At 35.1% G+C, this 16333-nt stretch overlaps 2 protein-coding genes across 2 annotated transcripts in view; both read right to left on the reverse strand.

The window, feature by feature from the left end:
• Window positions 1-1860: 1860 nt before the first annotated feature.
• On the reverse strand, window positions 1861-11913 carry fkbp8 (FKBP prolyl isomerase 8). Its single transcript, XM_042748901.1, has 9 exons — window positions 11770-11913; window positions 10044-10334; window positions 9710-9859; window positions 9431-9519; window positions 8631-8851; window positions 8371-8543; window positions 8089-8166; window positions 4545-4679; window positions 1861-2805 (listed from the first exon to the last, which is right to left on the reverse strand). The coding sequence occupies exons 2-9, from the start codon at window positions 10320-10322 to the stop codon at window positions 2719-2721; spliced, it is 1212 nt and encodes a 403-aa protein (XP_042604835.1). The 5' UTR covers window positions 10323-10334; window positions 11770-11913; the 3' UTR covers window positions 1861-2718.
• Window positions 11914-15046: 3133 nt separating this feature from the next.
• ssbp4 (single stranded DNA binding protein 4) overlaps window positions 15047-16333 on the reverse strand; it is a 63032-nt gene continuing 61745 nt past the window's right edge. Inside the window, exon 17 of the mRNA XM_042749552.1 lies at window positions 15047-16320. Within this exon, the coding sequence (XP_042605486.1) occupies window positions 16291-16320 (30 nt within the window). The 3' untranslated portion in view covers window positions 15047-16290. The remainder of the gene's footprint in view (window positions 16321-16333) is intronic.

Genomic DNA, 16333 nt, shown 5'->3' on the forward strand with positions numbered 1-16333 from the left:
ATATGATTATTCATGAGCCGCGAATTACGTACAGGCGGGAGGGGGCGGGGCTTCGGGGTAATCATGAGCGAGATGACCAATGATGGGAAGTCCGAGTCTTTTCCGAGAATCGGTTCTTTTGAACAGTTCGTTTCAAAGATCCGGTTCGGAAACGATTCAGTTGTTCTTTCACGTCAGCATCGCTCTAAAAAGTCATATTGCTGTTAATAACAAATAAAATTGAGTGATAAGGGTGTTTATATCGTCTCGGTTTTGCAGTCCGGACAAAATATGTGACCCTGGACCACAAAACGAGTCATAAGGGTCATTTTTTTGGAAAAGTGGATTTATACATTAACTGAAAGGTGATTAAATAAGCATTCGATTGATGTATGGTTTGTTAGGATATGACAATATTAATAATCTAATGGGTGCAAAAACAAATAAATAAATAAATAAATAAATATATATATATTTTTTTTTGAAAATCACCTTTAAATTTGTCCAAATGAAGTTCTTCGCAATGCATATTACTAATCAAAAGTTATATTTTAATATATTTACAGTAGGAAATTTACTAAATATCTTCATGGAACATAATTTTTTTTGGCATAAAAGAACAATCCATCATTTTGACCCATACGACGTATTTTTGGCTATTGCTACATATACACCCCAGCGACTTATGGCTGGTTTTGTGCTCCAGGGTCACATATGATTCATTTAGATCTTATAGAGATCCTAAATAAAATTTACACAATTCTTCATAAAACTTAAGTATATTTACATTGCTCAGTTTAAAAGTGTACAGGTATGGACGTTTAATAACAGATCGTGAACATTTTTAGTAACTTTCCAGCTAATTAGGCGATTAAAAAGTTACTTCTGTTAATTTAGCTGTTATTTATTATTGATCTGTTTTTGTTATTAGGGAAATTTTATATTCCTCTACTAAATAGAGTAAGTTAACTTAAAACCCAATTATGCTCATTTTCAAACAGCCTTTAAAGCTTATTTTAGAATCTATAGTCTTTAAAAAAATCGTAAAGCCCAAAGAACTGTCTCAACTAAATGAATTTAACATATGCTTGTGATACCCTTATATTTTTAAATTATTATTTTGTTTTTATTTTATTAAAATTGTTTCATTTTTATTTACAAAATGTGTAAATATGAGAAATATGTCAAGCGCTTGCTGTTGAATTTTGTAACTTTGCAAGTTCAATCATAATAAAAAAAGTTATTTCTATCAGAATTGTTGACTCGAGATTCGCTCAATTCAATTGGTGAACGAATCATTATGAACCGTTTCACTGAAAAGATCCGACTCGACTCTCTCGGATTGGACACCGCTGGAAATGACCGATGAATGGCGTCATCACACTGCGGTTTCAGGCATGATGCGTTTATTTATTTTTCCGAATATATTTCAGCAATAACGCAAACGTATATGATTTTAAATTTGTGATTTGACCATGTTTGTTTGTGTTTACGTACACTGGAAAACTCTTGTCTGGGGGTGGGGGAAGGTTTTGGACTGAACGTTTCTCACTCACAGAATTGCGTCAGAAAAACGTCAATGTCTGGAAAAAAACCCCCATGAATAGGGAATGCCCCACCAGACTCCAACAAAAGGGACGAGGTTTCGTCACGTTTATGCACTTCAAATACATTCTCCATTTCATTCCAACGCACACTTTACATAGAATGTTCATTTAGAACGTTCACATCGAATCCGTCCGTCATAAACGAGCTGGCAAGTGCAAGAAAGCATTGTATTGTTGCTTTATTAACACTATTCACTTTTATTACCTTGCAACCACACATTTTTCCTTCAGGAAATGCAAATCTAGGGTTCATACAGTAGCTCTGACATCTAAACAGATTTTCAAGAAATCACTTTATTTTCAACCATATGAACAGAAAGTGTGAACGTTTATTATAGGATATACAAAATAACTTTAAAGGGAATGTCGGAAATTACCAATACTAGAAAAAATTTGGAATGGGCAACTGAGACAACCAACTTAAGGATCATAAGGATAAAAAAAAAAAAAAACCTGACACGTCTGTTCATCCTAAATAAATAATACTAAATAAATGAAAACAATTCTTGTAGGAGCTGAAAAATAAACTGAAAAGGTGTTTGGTCATGAAAATGAGAATCTCTGGGGACATCATTGAGGGACAGCAGCTGATTCCAGTGATATTTTGGAGCCTATAAAGGAGAAGAAAGCGCGAAAACCAGGAAGGTACCACATCAGTGTAAAGACTTTTGAAATAGTGTTGTCTTTCTTCAGCATCAGAAGCCTGTAGATACTGCTGAAGAAAAAGCATACAATCATATTCTTGAATGTTCAAGACTGTTCACAAGCAAGTTTCAGTTCACCAAAATAAGATCACTGAACTTCACGCACGTAATTGAAGAGTTCTGCAGCAACCTGAAGAGCATCATTCTGTACACTGATATATTTCTTAATTATAACTAAGAACTTTTCTGTACATAAATAGGAATTATATAATATTTCTCACATCTATTTCTCTCCAGCTCAACTTTCATGCATTGAAAGTAAAAAGTGAACGCCATTTAAAACCTCTACTGTGCGATGGACAGCAACAGAACTACAACCATTCTACTTTCAATTACAATTTTTTTTTTTTTTCTGAAGGTCGGTAAGGTGTTTGGCGTACTCGAGGTCTTCAGCACCACGTCATCCGTCTCGTCACAGTGAATTTGGGTTAATTTCTAGCTGCAATGACGACTGATAAAGCTACACCGCCAATCGCAACGGCTGTAGCCCCAAAAAGCCACTTCCAGCTGAGACTCTGTAAAAAGAAAAATACTTTTTTAAAATAAATACTTCACCCATAATGTATACTATCATTATTTATTCACACTCATGTTGTTTTAAACCCATATGTGGCTTTCTATGGTATTTTTTCGGAAATATTTTTATAGTTTTGAGGAATGAACAAATCAAAATGCAACTTTTTTTTTTTTTTTTTTTTTTTTGCCATTTTTGTCTTTGTTATGATTTATACAGATCACCGCTGACAGGAAGCGAACTGAGAGAAAGGGGGGCGGGACCGAGAAAGGTCCTAAACTTAAGGCGCATTCACACAAAGCACGATAACTAAAGATAACGATAAAGATATAGTTCTAAAAATCTTTCTCAATATTAAAGAATAGCAGAGTGTAGACCACAACTATAACGATAAAGGCACAGAGAAACGATATCATCGAATCACTTTCTGATAAATGATAGAAACATGGACAGCCAATCAGAATTCATCCTGCTGCAACGAGATCGAGAATTTAAAGCGGCAGGCGAACATGCGCTTAGAATAAACAGACGATATCGTCCGCTGGTGTGGATGCAAATTTCGTTATCTTTATAGTTATCGTTCTTGGTGTGAACAGGGCTTTAGGATTCGAACTCGGGACACCTGTAGCGCAACAGCGCTGTATGTCGGCGGGAACACTGCCCACAAGGCTATCTGCACAGACAAAATTTAACTTATCATTGACTAATAATTTTCTGCACCAGAGAGGTTTGAATTAAACTTGAGAATCAGATAGTCCGAATCGTCAAGGAATCATTTGGTCAGATTTGTGAACCAGATTAACTAGAAATGAAATGGCTCAAAAAATGATTTGTATGAAGTCCCTTGGGGTACATTGTGATGGGGGGAAAATTAGATGAGAGGACAATTTACATTTCAATTTGTTCACGTTCTTTAAAAAAAAAACTGCTATTTAGCTCTTACAGTACTTTGAATCAGTGGATCTGAGTCAGAATTGTTCACTCAGACTGATCCAGTCCAATTAATGAACAATTCACTGTAGACTGTTTGATTAGATCAGACTCAAATGAATAATTTCAAACTCATGAATAATTTCAAAGCTTTGTGTTTTCTTCACTAGCTCAACTGCTGATTGAAATAATATTTGTGTGGTCTACGGAAAAATTGTGTTTCAAAGCTTTTGCGAGCGAATGCAAGGTTTCTTCTGGAAATATTTTTGCGAAAAAACGCAAAGTTTCTCTGGGAATGCAATATTTTTGCGAGAGAATGCAACAGGCTTTACGAATGAATGCAGAATTTCTCAAGGCAATTCAAAGTGGAATGCAATACTTTTGTAAGAGGACACCAAGTTTTTCAGGGAAACGCGAGAGAAAGTAAAAGTTTCGCAAGAAATGTAATGTAATATTTTTGCGAAATAATGCAAAAGTTTTTTGAGAAATGCAAGTTATTGTTTGCAAGCTAATGCAAAAATCTGACTGATCCAGTTCTCAAGTTCATTTCAAACTCAATGATTCATTTACACGTGAAGATTCAAACAACTGCTACGTAGGAGTTTGGAACAAGAAGGTGATTAAACATTTTTTATTCGTTAATCATTTTGAATTTTTGAGTCAGCTATCCCTTTAACAGACTAAGGCATAAATGTGCCCTTTGTCATCTGTAAAACCCACTTCCTGTTTAAAGCAAAAACAGACATGCAGCCTCATAAATAAACAGTGCATGGTGTTAAATAGTTGAAAAGGGCCGTTTTAAGCTCTCACCCATGAGGACTTGGCACGGTGTTTCTGCAAACTGGTGTTTGTCGGGTTACCCAGCATCTTTTTATACATGGCCTGTTCGGCTCCTTTCTGCTCTGAGTGTTTCTTCACAAGCTTCGACAGCTCAGCATGGATGGTCTGCCGAGGAAAGGGCAGAGAGAGTGAAAAGTGTGTGTGTGTGTGTGTGTGTGGTATCGTCAGGCTGATGAAACTGTTGCTCACTGCAGCACACCAACACATTTGGGCGGCACGAAAATGATTAAACATGACAGTGCTGACAGAGACTGAGTGAAAGCCTAACAAAAGTCAAGATGTAAACCAATTTAGGATTAAAAACACATTCACTTGTTTTCCAATATCAGCTGCAATGGCACAGAACACAAAAGCAGAAGTGAAAGCATCTTGTACTTATGAAACATGTCTTTATATGGATCACACACACACATGATCACTTTTCTCTTATACGACCTCAAAATCAAGACCCTGGAGTTTTATTCTCTCTGTACCTGAGTGAAGATAGACTAGATCTGCTCTAGTTTTAGCCTGTGAAGATGATATATGAGAATGCAAAAAGAAATTTAGTTATATTTAGTTCACACTTGTTTCTGCCAAAGCCGAGGAGTTCGAATCATTTAGGAAATCAGTTTTCTCAGATGGTTTGTTTCAATTAGAATTAAATAAAAATAAGCAGTTTATCATTTAATTTTTAATCAACTCTACAAATTTCAAGTGATCTTCTTGTAGAATTAGAATTACACCTGAGTGTTTATTTTTCAAATTTCTCTAAATTTGTTTCCAAACTGATCTGTTCAACAGCTGAGTGTGACTCATTCAAGTGAATCTTATTCAAGTTTACTTGGGTGAACTGGTTCATTCATTCAGTTTGCTTCAATAGGCTACATATTTCATGTGATTTCACAAAACGAGTCATTTATGAATTGATTTGTTCAAGAGTTCAATGTGAATTGTTCAAGTGAATCTGAACTGTTCATATTTTAACAAATCGGTTCACTCAATTTGTTTCAATGCACTTATTCAAGAAATAGTTCATTGATTAATGATTATTTTTTGAACTGATCTTTTTAACAATTAGATTGGAATCATTCAAGTGAATCTGAATCATTCAGATTTACTTGAATGAATTGGTTCATCCATTCTGTTTGCTTCAAAAGGCTGGCCAACAAAATCAGTTCACTTATTAATTTGCGTCATTACATAATTCATGTGATTTTACAAAAGGACTCATTTATGAACTGATCTGTTTATGAACTGTGTGAATCATTCAAGTGAATCAGATTTATTCAGTGAATTGGTTCATTCATTCAGTTTGCTTCAATAGGCTGGTTTAAAAAAGCATGACTGATTTTAAAGAATGACTAATTTCTAAATTGATTTGTTTAACAACTGAGTGTGAATAGTTCAAGTGAATCTGAATCATTCCGATTTAATTTAGCAAATGAGTTCACTCAGTTTGCTTCAATGTACTGATTGAAAAACAGTTCATTGATTAATTTCAAGACATTGAAACATTTTCAAGATCAATTGAAATATTTAGCAGTTACAGTCGAGTGTGAATTGCTCAAACGAATCTCAACACATCAGATTTGTTTGAGCAGATCACTCAAGACAATGAACTGGTCGATTTGTTTAAAAGAAGATTCATTTGCAAACCGAATCATTTGAATACCTGATCCACACCTTATATGGTTACTTAAAAAGAATCGTTACGATGAAGAAACACTGCTAAATCAAAGCATAACCTACAAACATCAAAATTACAATTCAAAACATGACACTAAACAAATTAAGGATAATTAGATTGAATAAAGTGTCATTATTAATAATAAGTAAGGAGCGAGGGCTGTGAAGGGCATTTTAAATGTAGACTTTCAGGAGCCGCCTGAGTCAGACTACACCATGACAACCTGCCATTTAGTTTAATTACCACTGATGTTTAATTACTGGCTAATGACTAAAACAAGTAGGGTAAAGGCAAAGTGGTGGGATGGAATGAGAGTAGATGAAGGAATTCTGCACTGGAGTGTCTCTAAAGGCCAGACACATGAGAAGAGAGAGGTGTAAATGTGCAGATGTAGGGCTTGGCAGTGTCAGGCTGGTCATACAGCAGTCAGATGGAGGGACACAGGGAACCTCATCCCTCCGCCTGTGTAAGCAGAGCAGCCCAGTGCTGATTTAGATATGGCAAGTGTGCAGAGGGACCCGGCTATTTATAGACACGGAAAGAAATGCGATCCTAGGAGTTTTTGAACACTCTGTTCTGTCTGCAGTCTGACTGAATTTGGGGTCTGCAGCTCCATCTGCTGGTTATAATGGGGAATGCATATGATTCTGGGACAGGTTATACAAGTAGTTCTTAATAAATACCAAATTTCAATAAAAAATGTTTATCCTAATGCAATAAAAAAAGCACTTTTTTTTAAATAAAATAAAAATACAATAAGACAAATGAAAAAAAAAAAAACGGCTTTCAACAGATTCCAATTTTCAACAAAAGATAAATAAGAAAATAAATATAAGATAAATCATGTCAAATAAAATAAGATGTGAAAATAAAAGATAAAATAAAGATACCAATATTCAAAAATGACTAGAAAATAAAGATAAAACAAGATATAAGATGTAAAGTAAAATAAAATAAAGACACCAATTTACAAAAAAAGACAAATATGAAAATAAAGATTAAATAAGATATAAAACTTAAATTAGATAGAGTAATATATAAAATTGAAATCAATATAGAATAAAATAAGATGAGATAAGACAAATTACAATAAGATATAAAATAAAAATAAGACCAAATAAGGTAAAAATAAGACCAAATAAAAATAAAGATGTTTCAGTAAAAAAAAAAAAAAAAAAAATTAATTAAGAAATAAAATAAAAAACAAGATATTAAAAGATAAAAGATAAAAGAAAATACAACAAAATAATTTGAAAATACAAAATAAAAATTAAAATAACACAAGAGATAAAAATCTAAAATAAAGATACCAATTTTCAATAAAAGATTAGTAAAATAAGATCAAATAAAATATAGATAAAGTAATATATAAAATAAAATAGATATAGAATAAATAAAATACAATATAAAACAGAATAGTAATTCTCAACAGAATCCAATTTGCAATAAAACAATCAAATAAAATAAAACAGAAATTAAACTAAAACAAATAAGATATAAAATAGTTATCAATAGATGCCAATTTTTAATAAACCACAATGCGTTATAGTATTTAATTATTATTTTAATAATTAAATCATATATAATTATAAATAATAATATATATATATATATATATATATATATATATATATATATATATATATATATATATATATATATATATATAATTAATAAATAATTATTATTTTTTATTTAATTCAAAATAAAATAAAGAGATAAAATAAAGATCAAATTAAGAAGATATGACAAATATACATTTTTTAAATATATAATAAAACAAAACATTGATCATCAGTGATAGAGTCAATCAAATTTGTTCTGTTAAATTTTCACTTGTGTTACCTTATTACTTGGTTCCAACTTTAAGGCCATTTTCAGTGTTTTAATGGCTTCAGCATACTCACCCTGCAGAGCCAGTACCTGTGGACACAAACACACAGCACATGTCAGCACTTTTCATCTCAACACACCTCTAGCTGTTTGGTTTTTCCTCCGCTGTGGCCGGAAACCTAAACGGAGCAAAACGACCGAACAACCGGCTTTCACTGTGTCCCTAACCAGGAGTGCACTACTCTTTAATGACAGCGAGTGAAAACGATACGCATCTGAACCCAGGAAACCAACCTTGCCTTTGCGGAACAGGGCTTTGACGTTGTCCGGCTGGTGCGCCAGGACGGAGACGCAGGAGCGCAGCGCCGCTTCATAGTGGTCTAGCTTGAGCTGAGCAGCCGCCATGTTATTGAGACATTTCACCTTCATGTCCAAAAGTTCTTCCTCTTCTTGTTGACTGATGTCCACTAAGATAAAAGAGTAATATGATTGCAGACATATTCAACGGTTTATTAGGAAATTAACTCAATGAATCATGAATGAAGCAGTATCACCTCTGGAAGTGGCTTCGGTTATCTGTAGCGCGATTCCGTACGAGTTGATGGCGAAGGCATAATCTGCGCGCTGGTAGTGGACGTTTCCTCGCTCTCGCTTTCTGTTGGCCAAACTGATTCGCTCAGAGGGCGGCATGAGCTCCAGGTCTGGGGCGTCATCTGCAGACAACAGCTGCACCTCCAGCATGAGATCAGCGTCAGGAGGCACAGCCGGAGTAGAGCTGACAGAGGAGATGTTTAACACGTCACACTTCTGTTCAAAAGTTAGGAGCCTTACAATGTTTTTGAAAGATGTCTCTCATGCTCACCATGGCTGCATTTATTAGATCAAAAATACAGTAAAACCAGTCAGGGTTTCCCATACATTGATTTATTTGTGGCGGGCCGCCAATATCTAAACTGACTGCCACAAATAGATCTTCAAAAAGGCTTTGTTGAATAAACATGAGCACTGCACGTTTAAAAATCAAAAACCGGCGCGGGTGTTTTTATATCACTGTATTTCAGAAGGAAACAGACTGTTTTCAGAACATTTTTGATGTAATTTTAATTTAATCTTGCCTGTAATGCCTGATAAAGCAGCGTTTGTGAGATTAGCACTTCTTTGTATACAGCCATTACCGGAGAAACCTTATATCTGCCGCGCTTAAAGCACAGCGCTCTCACAATACATTTACACAATCATGCTGCACGTATCAGAAGTTCAGCGCTCACACTACATGTGAATCGTGAGTTGAGTGAGTCGTTACATCTCTAATATAACTATACAGTATATATTTATTTATATAACATAATCTGACCTGCCAAGGGCACCGTATGCGTATTTAGCGCCTGCTTCAATCAATGCCTTTTCGCCCATTTCCATCATCTGTACAGTAAGATCCAGCGCCTAATTATAACAGGAACAACAAAACATGTAATTAAGGTTCCTGAAAATAAAAGAAAATGTAAAGTATAAAGAAAAGTAATACTTAAAAAAAATATAGTAGATCATGAAATTAAAATTATTTTCTAAAATTATTATTAAAACAATTTAAGAAATTAAAAATGACAAATTATAATATAATATAATATGATACCTGGAGAACGTCCCCATCACCAAGAGTAAAAGATAGGTTTGGCAGCTCTTCTACCACAGCTCCATTAGTAAGACTGGTTTTAAGATGAATTGTGACATTTTGGCCTCTCTGGGGTCTGCTGTCTGGACCAGCTCCGGCTTCCACAACTTTCTTTAACAACCTAAAAATCACCATAACACAAAACACAAAATACTCCCTTAAAACAAGACAAAAATCAACACGCCACACATTACAAAACCACCTAAAAAACCAAGCCAATCAAAACATGCTCTGGATATTTGTGCATTATAGTGTTAATCTCCATCATTTAATGAATTATTGCTGCCACAATGACGATGAGGTAAAAAGGGGTACCTAAAACATCCAGCCACTCTTCCTGTTCTGTTGAAGGAGTCTGATCTGCTTTTGTAGCGTCTTTAGCGGGACTGTCTTTCTTCTTTCCTCCACCTGCATCTTCTAACGGCGGGAGGTCGTCATCCACGTCGTCTTCCACATCATCCAGCATCGTGAAGTCTTCCCCGCTATCCAGCAGCGAGGCACGTCCAGATTTCTTACCCGATGGCGCCACCTCCTGGTTTTCAGCAGAGCCGTTCACAACCTCACCGTCGGCCATCTGGACACAATACTACGAGAGCGAAAACAACAAGTTTACTTAAAGAATAGCTCACCCAAAAATTTCCATTTGCTTAAAATGCACTCACCCTCAGGCCATCAAGATGTAGATGAGTTTGTTTCTTCATCAGAACAAGTTTGGAGAAATTTAGCATTACATTACTCACCAGTGGATCCTCTGCAGTGAATGGGTGCCGTCAGAATGATAGTCCAAACAGCTGATAAAAAGCATTATTATGTATCGTGGAATAATGCATTTGTTTGTTACAAACACGCAGGTTTTCGCTTCACAAGATGTTAATTGATGGACTGGAGTGGTGTGGATTATTGTGATGTTTTTATCAACTGTTTGGACTCTCATTCTGACGGCACCCATTCACTGCAGAGCATCCACTGGTGAGCAAGTGTGAGCAAACTTGTTCTGATGAAGAAACAAACTCATCTACATCTTGGATGGCCTGAGGGTGAGTGCATTTTCAGCAAATTTTCATTTTTTTGCGAACTACTTCCAATCTATGTAGAACACAAAAGCAGAGTGTCTGAGCTGTTTTTTCCCCATCTAAAAAATAAACGGTGACCATTAAATGACCAAACTTCAAAAAGCAAGCAACAGCATAAAGTTATAAGTCAACATTCATTGTATGAAAAAGAGCAAATGGGACATTCTGCTAAACATCTGCTTTTGTGTTTCACACACACACACACAAAACAGTTGAACACGCTTCCTCCCACATATTGTTTAACATGCACACATTTATGCACTTCTTCTTCACATGGATTTCTAGGATAAGCTCAACTTTTCTTAAAACAGAAATCCTCCTCAGCATGAAGGTCAACCTGTGACACTGTGCATACAGTGAATATCTAGAAGTATCCGCACACATTACTGCCCAAAGTCACTCTCTGTAAATAATAAACCAACACTGGTGGAGTATTAACTACCCATGTCATCTCTTCTGTCAGCTTTTACGCTCGTGCACAACATAATATAGGCCTACTTAGTACTGTTTAAAAAATAATTTCAATTAAGTGCACTGGCATCAAAGAAACACCGAAAACAAATGGACAAATGATAACTAAAAAATACAAGCATTATATAATAGCATTAAAAATCAACTGCACAATTACATAACTGAATCTTTACAAAAAATACTATAATCCTCAGACTTATGACAGCAATTAAACATTTATCTAACGAGCTCTCGGGAGATTTGTGTCTAATTACGAGCGGGAGAGCATGCGCTCGTGATATAATTTCAGAACCCTGCGATTATTTGCAGACAGGAGAGAATTTCCAGAACATTCCATCAACTTTGATAACGAGCGCGCGCCACAACTCGCCGTGTTAACTACAGTTTGACGAAACGACTCTCGTCTGAAGGTTTAAGTGCAGAAAAATATTGTTTAAGTGTAATAAAATAAAAAAGAAATGGCATGAAAATACTCACCGCGATGGGAAAGGGAACCCACACGGAGCCGCGCAGCAACAACTTTGACAACAAAACAAGCGCAATCTGTGCAACTTCCGGGTAAAGTTCAAGGGTCAATCCCGACGAGTACAAAATAAAAGTCACAAAGTCAAGGGCGCTGCGATGACTGCAGGGGACTTTTATATGAAACGTTTAAGCTAGTTTTTAAAACATAAATGTGTATTATTCGCTGCATTTTTTTTTTTTTTTTGCTATATCGGTTTTATATTAATATATATATTTATATCTACAAATTTATATCTTTTCTGCTGTTTTTATAGGGTTTTCTCTCAAATTATTTTATTTAAATAACAAAACTGGAACACATAAAAATATCAAATTACATTTATTATTGATGCAATCATTTCTTTTTGATAAGCAAATTTTCAGTTTGTTTGTTTTTCAGTCTAAAGAAACTTTACAATATAGAGAAACATACAAAGGACAAATTTAGCTACACGAGACACCTATAAGGCCCTAGGACAAAGATCTGAGCTACCCTACTATGAAATACAAAGCAAACCCATAGGGACAGACTGCTTCATATTAAATACTGTCATGTCGCAAGAAAGGACAGTGAAAATTACAGGAGAAATTTCCGTCATTCCCTCCCATGACCCCTTCCTGCTCCAAAATACACATTTTCCTCTCAAACATCTCTAATGTTACAATATTATACATCACAACAGAAGTGCAGAGATGGCCAACAGCTGGAAAACTGAAGCAGGTCAGCGAGCAACTAAACAATTCCAGCCTTCAGGACCTTTCATTCGATGTAAAGTGGCTGAAATGTCAAATATGTCTACAGATTTGATGGTTGATTGCTCTGATTTTGTGTTTTCACATTCATATAGACTCACAGTTAACTTTCTGTTCAAAAATCACAATATTCTCTCGAGCAAAACAAACCATTTTTCTTTACACCAACTAGGTGTTTGAGGAAATATTTCTGAAGAAATAAATGCATAAACCTATTGAGGATTTGATTTACAGTAAGGGTGACCATCGATCTGCTGCTTTTTACAGCAAAAGCGTCTCTTTAAAATACAAAAACACAAACAGATTCTTTATAACTTATTTTCAGCTGTACTCATTGGTTGTGACTGACATATCAAAACATGTCAATGATATCAAAATGCATTTTACAGTATTTACAGTAAACCAAAGGTCAGGGGTGAGGGTCAAGAAAGGTAAAGGGCTGCGTACCAGACAAACTGAAGACAAGCGTGGACATCCCTTCAAAACTTACCAGGAGGCTGAGCCTGGTTCTCTCAGATGGCCAAAATACATAATCTAATCACTGGATAAAAGCATTTTAAACTGGACTGGCAAGTATTTAAAATAACGTTTTCAGAGGTCGACCTGAACTTTAAGAAATGTGTGATTTTGAATGTCCCACGATGATCAATGTTCTGTAATGAAGTGCCGATTAAATAACCGTAGGCATGAAATGGCAGGTTTAATGAGGGTACAAATTTGTCAACAGGATTTTTTTTTTTTTTTTAATTTATCTATTTTATACAAAGGAGAGTCTCACTAAACCTGTAAGTCATATTTCACCCCAAATTCAGAAATAAAAAGAAAAAATAATTGTAATTGTTAATGTTTATATTTATATAATATATATATTATATATATATATATATATATAGATATATATACACACACACACATTACAGGTCAAATTGTTTGGAGACTTACTATTTTTAATGTTTTTGAAAGAAAAATCTTCTATCTCATCAAGTCTGCATTTATTTGATCAAAAATACAGAAAAACAGTAATATTGTGAAATATTATTACAACTTAAAATAATTATTTTCAGTTTGAATACAATAAAAAAATAATTTACTCCTGTGATGCAAAGCTGAATTTTCAGCGTGGCATGGACGGCAATCAGCAGTGTCACATGTGAGGTCCAGTCTAGGCACATGATCATTTAGAAAGCATTCTAATATTCTGATTTATTCTTGCGTGTTCTCAACAGTTCTGCTGTCTAATATATTTTCCAATAAATTCTCTACTGCATTTAGGTCAAAAGTAAATAAAAAATTCTAACAATATACCATGGTCAGTAATACCATTTTCCTTTTTATCACTTTTGAGCAATTTAACACATCCTTGCTGAATAAAAGTCTTGATTTTCCATAAAAAAAAAGCAAATGAAAAAAAGTGCTGACCCCAGATAGCTACCTGCAGTGTACCTATTACAAAATAAAATATTTTGGACCAACATAGCTTTTTTTTTTTTTTTTACTTTTTATTCATCAAAGTATCCTAAAAAAGTACTCACATGTGGACTGAAAAAATATTAAGCATTTCCTTCTCCCCAGTTTCCAACTTTGATAATGAATCCTCATATTCCGAATGATTTGCAAAGGATCATGCTGATAATAAATATCCCATCCTAAAAAATTCAGCTTTGGACCACTGAGCAACAGTCCAGTGATAATTCTCTGTAGCCCAGGTCAAGGCGCTTAAAAACAATTATTTTAAATTGTAAAAATATATCACAATATTGCATTTTGGCTTTCTGGATTTTTGATCAAACTCATGCAGGCTTGATGAGCAGAAGAAACTTCTTTCAAAAACATTAAAAATCTCCAAATTTCCAAACTTTTGACCTCTTCTGTATATGTATATATATATTATTGAGAGAGAGAGAGAGAGAGAGAGAGACCCACTGAGGTATATTGATACAGCACTCTGGGATATATATATATATCAGATATTTATTTATATGTCTTATATATCTATATTAGGGTATCAGTGATGGCCTTTTGGACAGCAGTCAGGTTCGGCAGTCTTAAACAAATATTTAAAAATAAAATGATCCAGACTAGGAGCTTTCAAAAGCCTCAGGAATCTATGCATGTATTTAGATATATATAATTAGTTGATTCAACACGTGATTAGGTATATACTTATCTCTCTCTATATAACCTACAGATGCTATTAATCGATTTGACACCATTAGTCAGAATATAATGATGTGTGTATATTTATATAGACATAGAAACAGTTTACACACATTTTAAACAAAAATATAATTAATATAAAATTAATCTATTAGACAAAATTAGACCAAAACATAATTACCATGTGATTTTCCTCCTTTTCTGTGATTAATATCCTCATATTGCACCACATGTGATTTTCCTTCTTTTTCTGTGATTAATATCCTCATATTGCACCACAAATGCTGACAGCAAACCCTGCGAGTGCAACCTCATTTGAAGAAAGACATGGAACCACACGTGAGCTTCACAGACAAGTAGTGTATTGAAAATACCAATAAGGTCAATGACCAAAAAAAAAAAAGATATATTTACAGACATGGGACTATAGAGCACAAGGAAACTCGTGCTTGTAAGAGCAGCCTGCCTCCAACTACTGCTACAAACACGTGGGTATAATATTTCTAAAAAGACTTCTGAAACAACGTGGCAAACACGTAGTGGCAAAATTACAATGAACACGAAAGATATCGTAACTATCAGCGGCAAATCACCCAGAACGGATGGTAAAATGTAATGTTATTGACCGTTCATGACCAAGGCAAGAATGGATGGCAGTGAATATGCAACGTCACCCTTTTAGACTTCGAAATGAACTCCAATCTTTAAATACAGAGCCGACGGGTGCATTAAACCAGTGACTGTAGCCACTTTTTGTACATCTCGGTAGTGATGACATCAGAACACAGGAAGAGGTATATGCAGACATCTGACGAAACAAACTCAAACGAAGAGACATACAAATACCTAAAATCATGTAAACAGAAGTGTCATTGTGCATTTGAATGTGTGCTTATTCTGTCATTGATGTTGTTGAGATACAAATGTGCCCTTTACAGGAAAATCCATAAAATTATGAGTACATCATCATCATAGCAATTATGAAAATTATAACAATAATATTATCAATAATATACAAATATATTGTAATGAGACCATTCCTGCCCCTAGCGTCACCACTTTAGCTTTTTCCATTTCAAAATGTACACAGCAATTAAAACAACCGCTAGTTTCAGTGTTTCATTGCCGAGAAAAAAAAAGAAAAAAAAAAAGGAAAACAGGGCTGAAATAAAGCCACCAGCCTCAACGCTGATGAGCAGCTAGTTATGAAGTGTCTTCCTGGCACAGTCCCACATACACACGCACATGTACAAACACACACACACACGGTGGTTCAATCAGGGGCCCTTAGCGTCCCGATCCAGTGACGAAGCCCGGCAGGCAGGTTGAGTCCGTCAGAAGGCCTGATGCCTGTTTTCTTTCGGCTTTGTACTGGGCGTCCTTCGCTCCATGGCCACGCCGAGCGGCTGAAAGGCGCCACCGCGCCAGCCCAGAGTGTTTGAGGGAGTTGGGGAGAGTTGAAGATCGAGCAAAAAAAAACTAAAAAACAACAACAACAACATGCCAAACGCAGCAGAGATGAGGAGAACAGGAAGTGGGATGGGGGGCGGGTTAAAAAAATAAAAACAAAATAAAAAAGAAGAATCACACACTCATCGTCATGTTGGGTGAATACTGCAACGAGAAG

The sequence above is a fragment of the Cyprinus carpio genome, chromosome B22, assembly GCF_018340385.1.
Source record: "Cyprinus carpio isolate SPL01 chromosome B22, ASM1834038v1, whole genome shotgun sequence".
Lineage (NCBI taxonomy): Eukaryota > Metazoa > Chordata > Actinopteri > Cypriniformes > Cyprinidae > Cyprinus > Cyprinus carpio.

Excerpts from the sequence above, each read along its gene's own strand:
- fkbp8 (XM_042748901.1), bottom strand. The coding sequence starts at position 10,322 with ATGGCCGACGGTGAGGTTGTGAACGGCTCTGCTGAAAACCAGGAGGTG. Across the intron at positions 9,520-9,709 it reads GTGATGGGGACGTTCTCCAG|GCGCTGGATCTTACTGTACA; the intron begins GTATCATATTAT and ends TGTTATAATTAG. Across the intron at positions 2,806-4,544 it reads ACCGTGCCAAGTCCTCATGG|AGTCTCAGCTGGAAGTGGCT; the intron begins GTGAGAGCTTAA and ends TTCTTTTTACAG.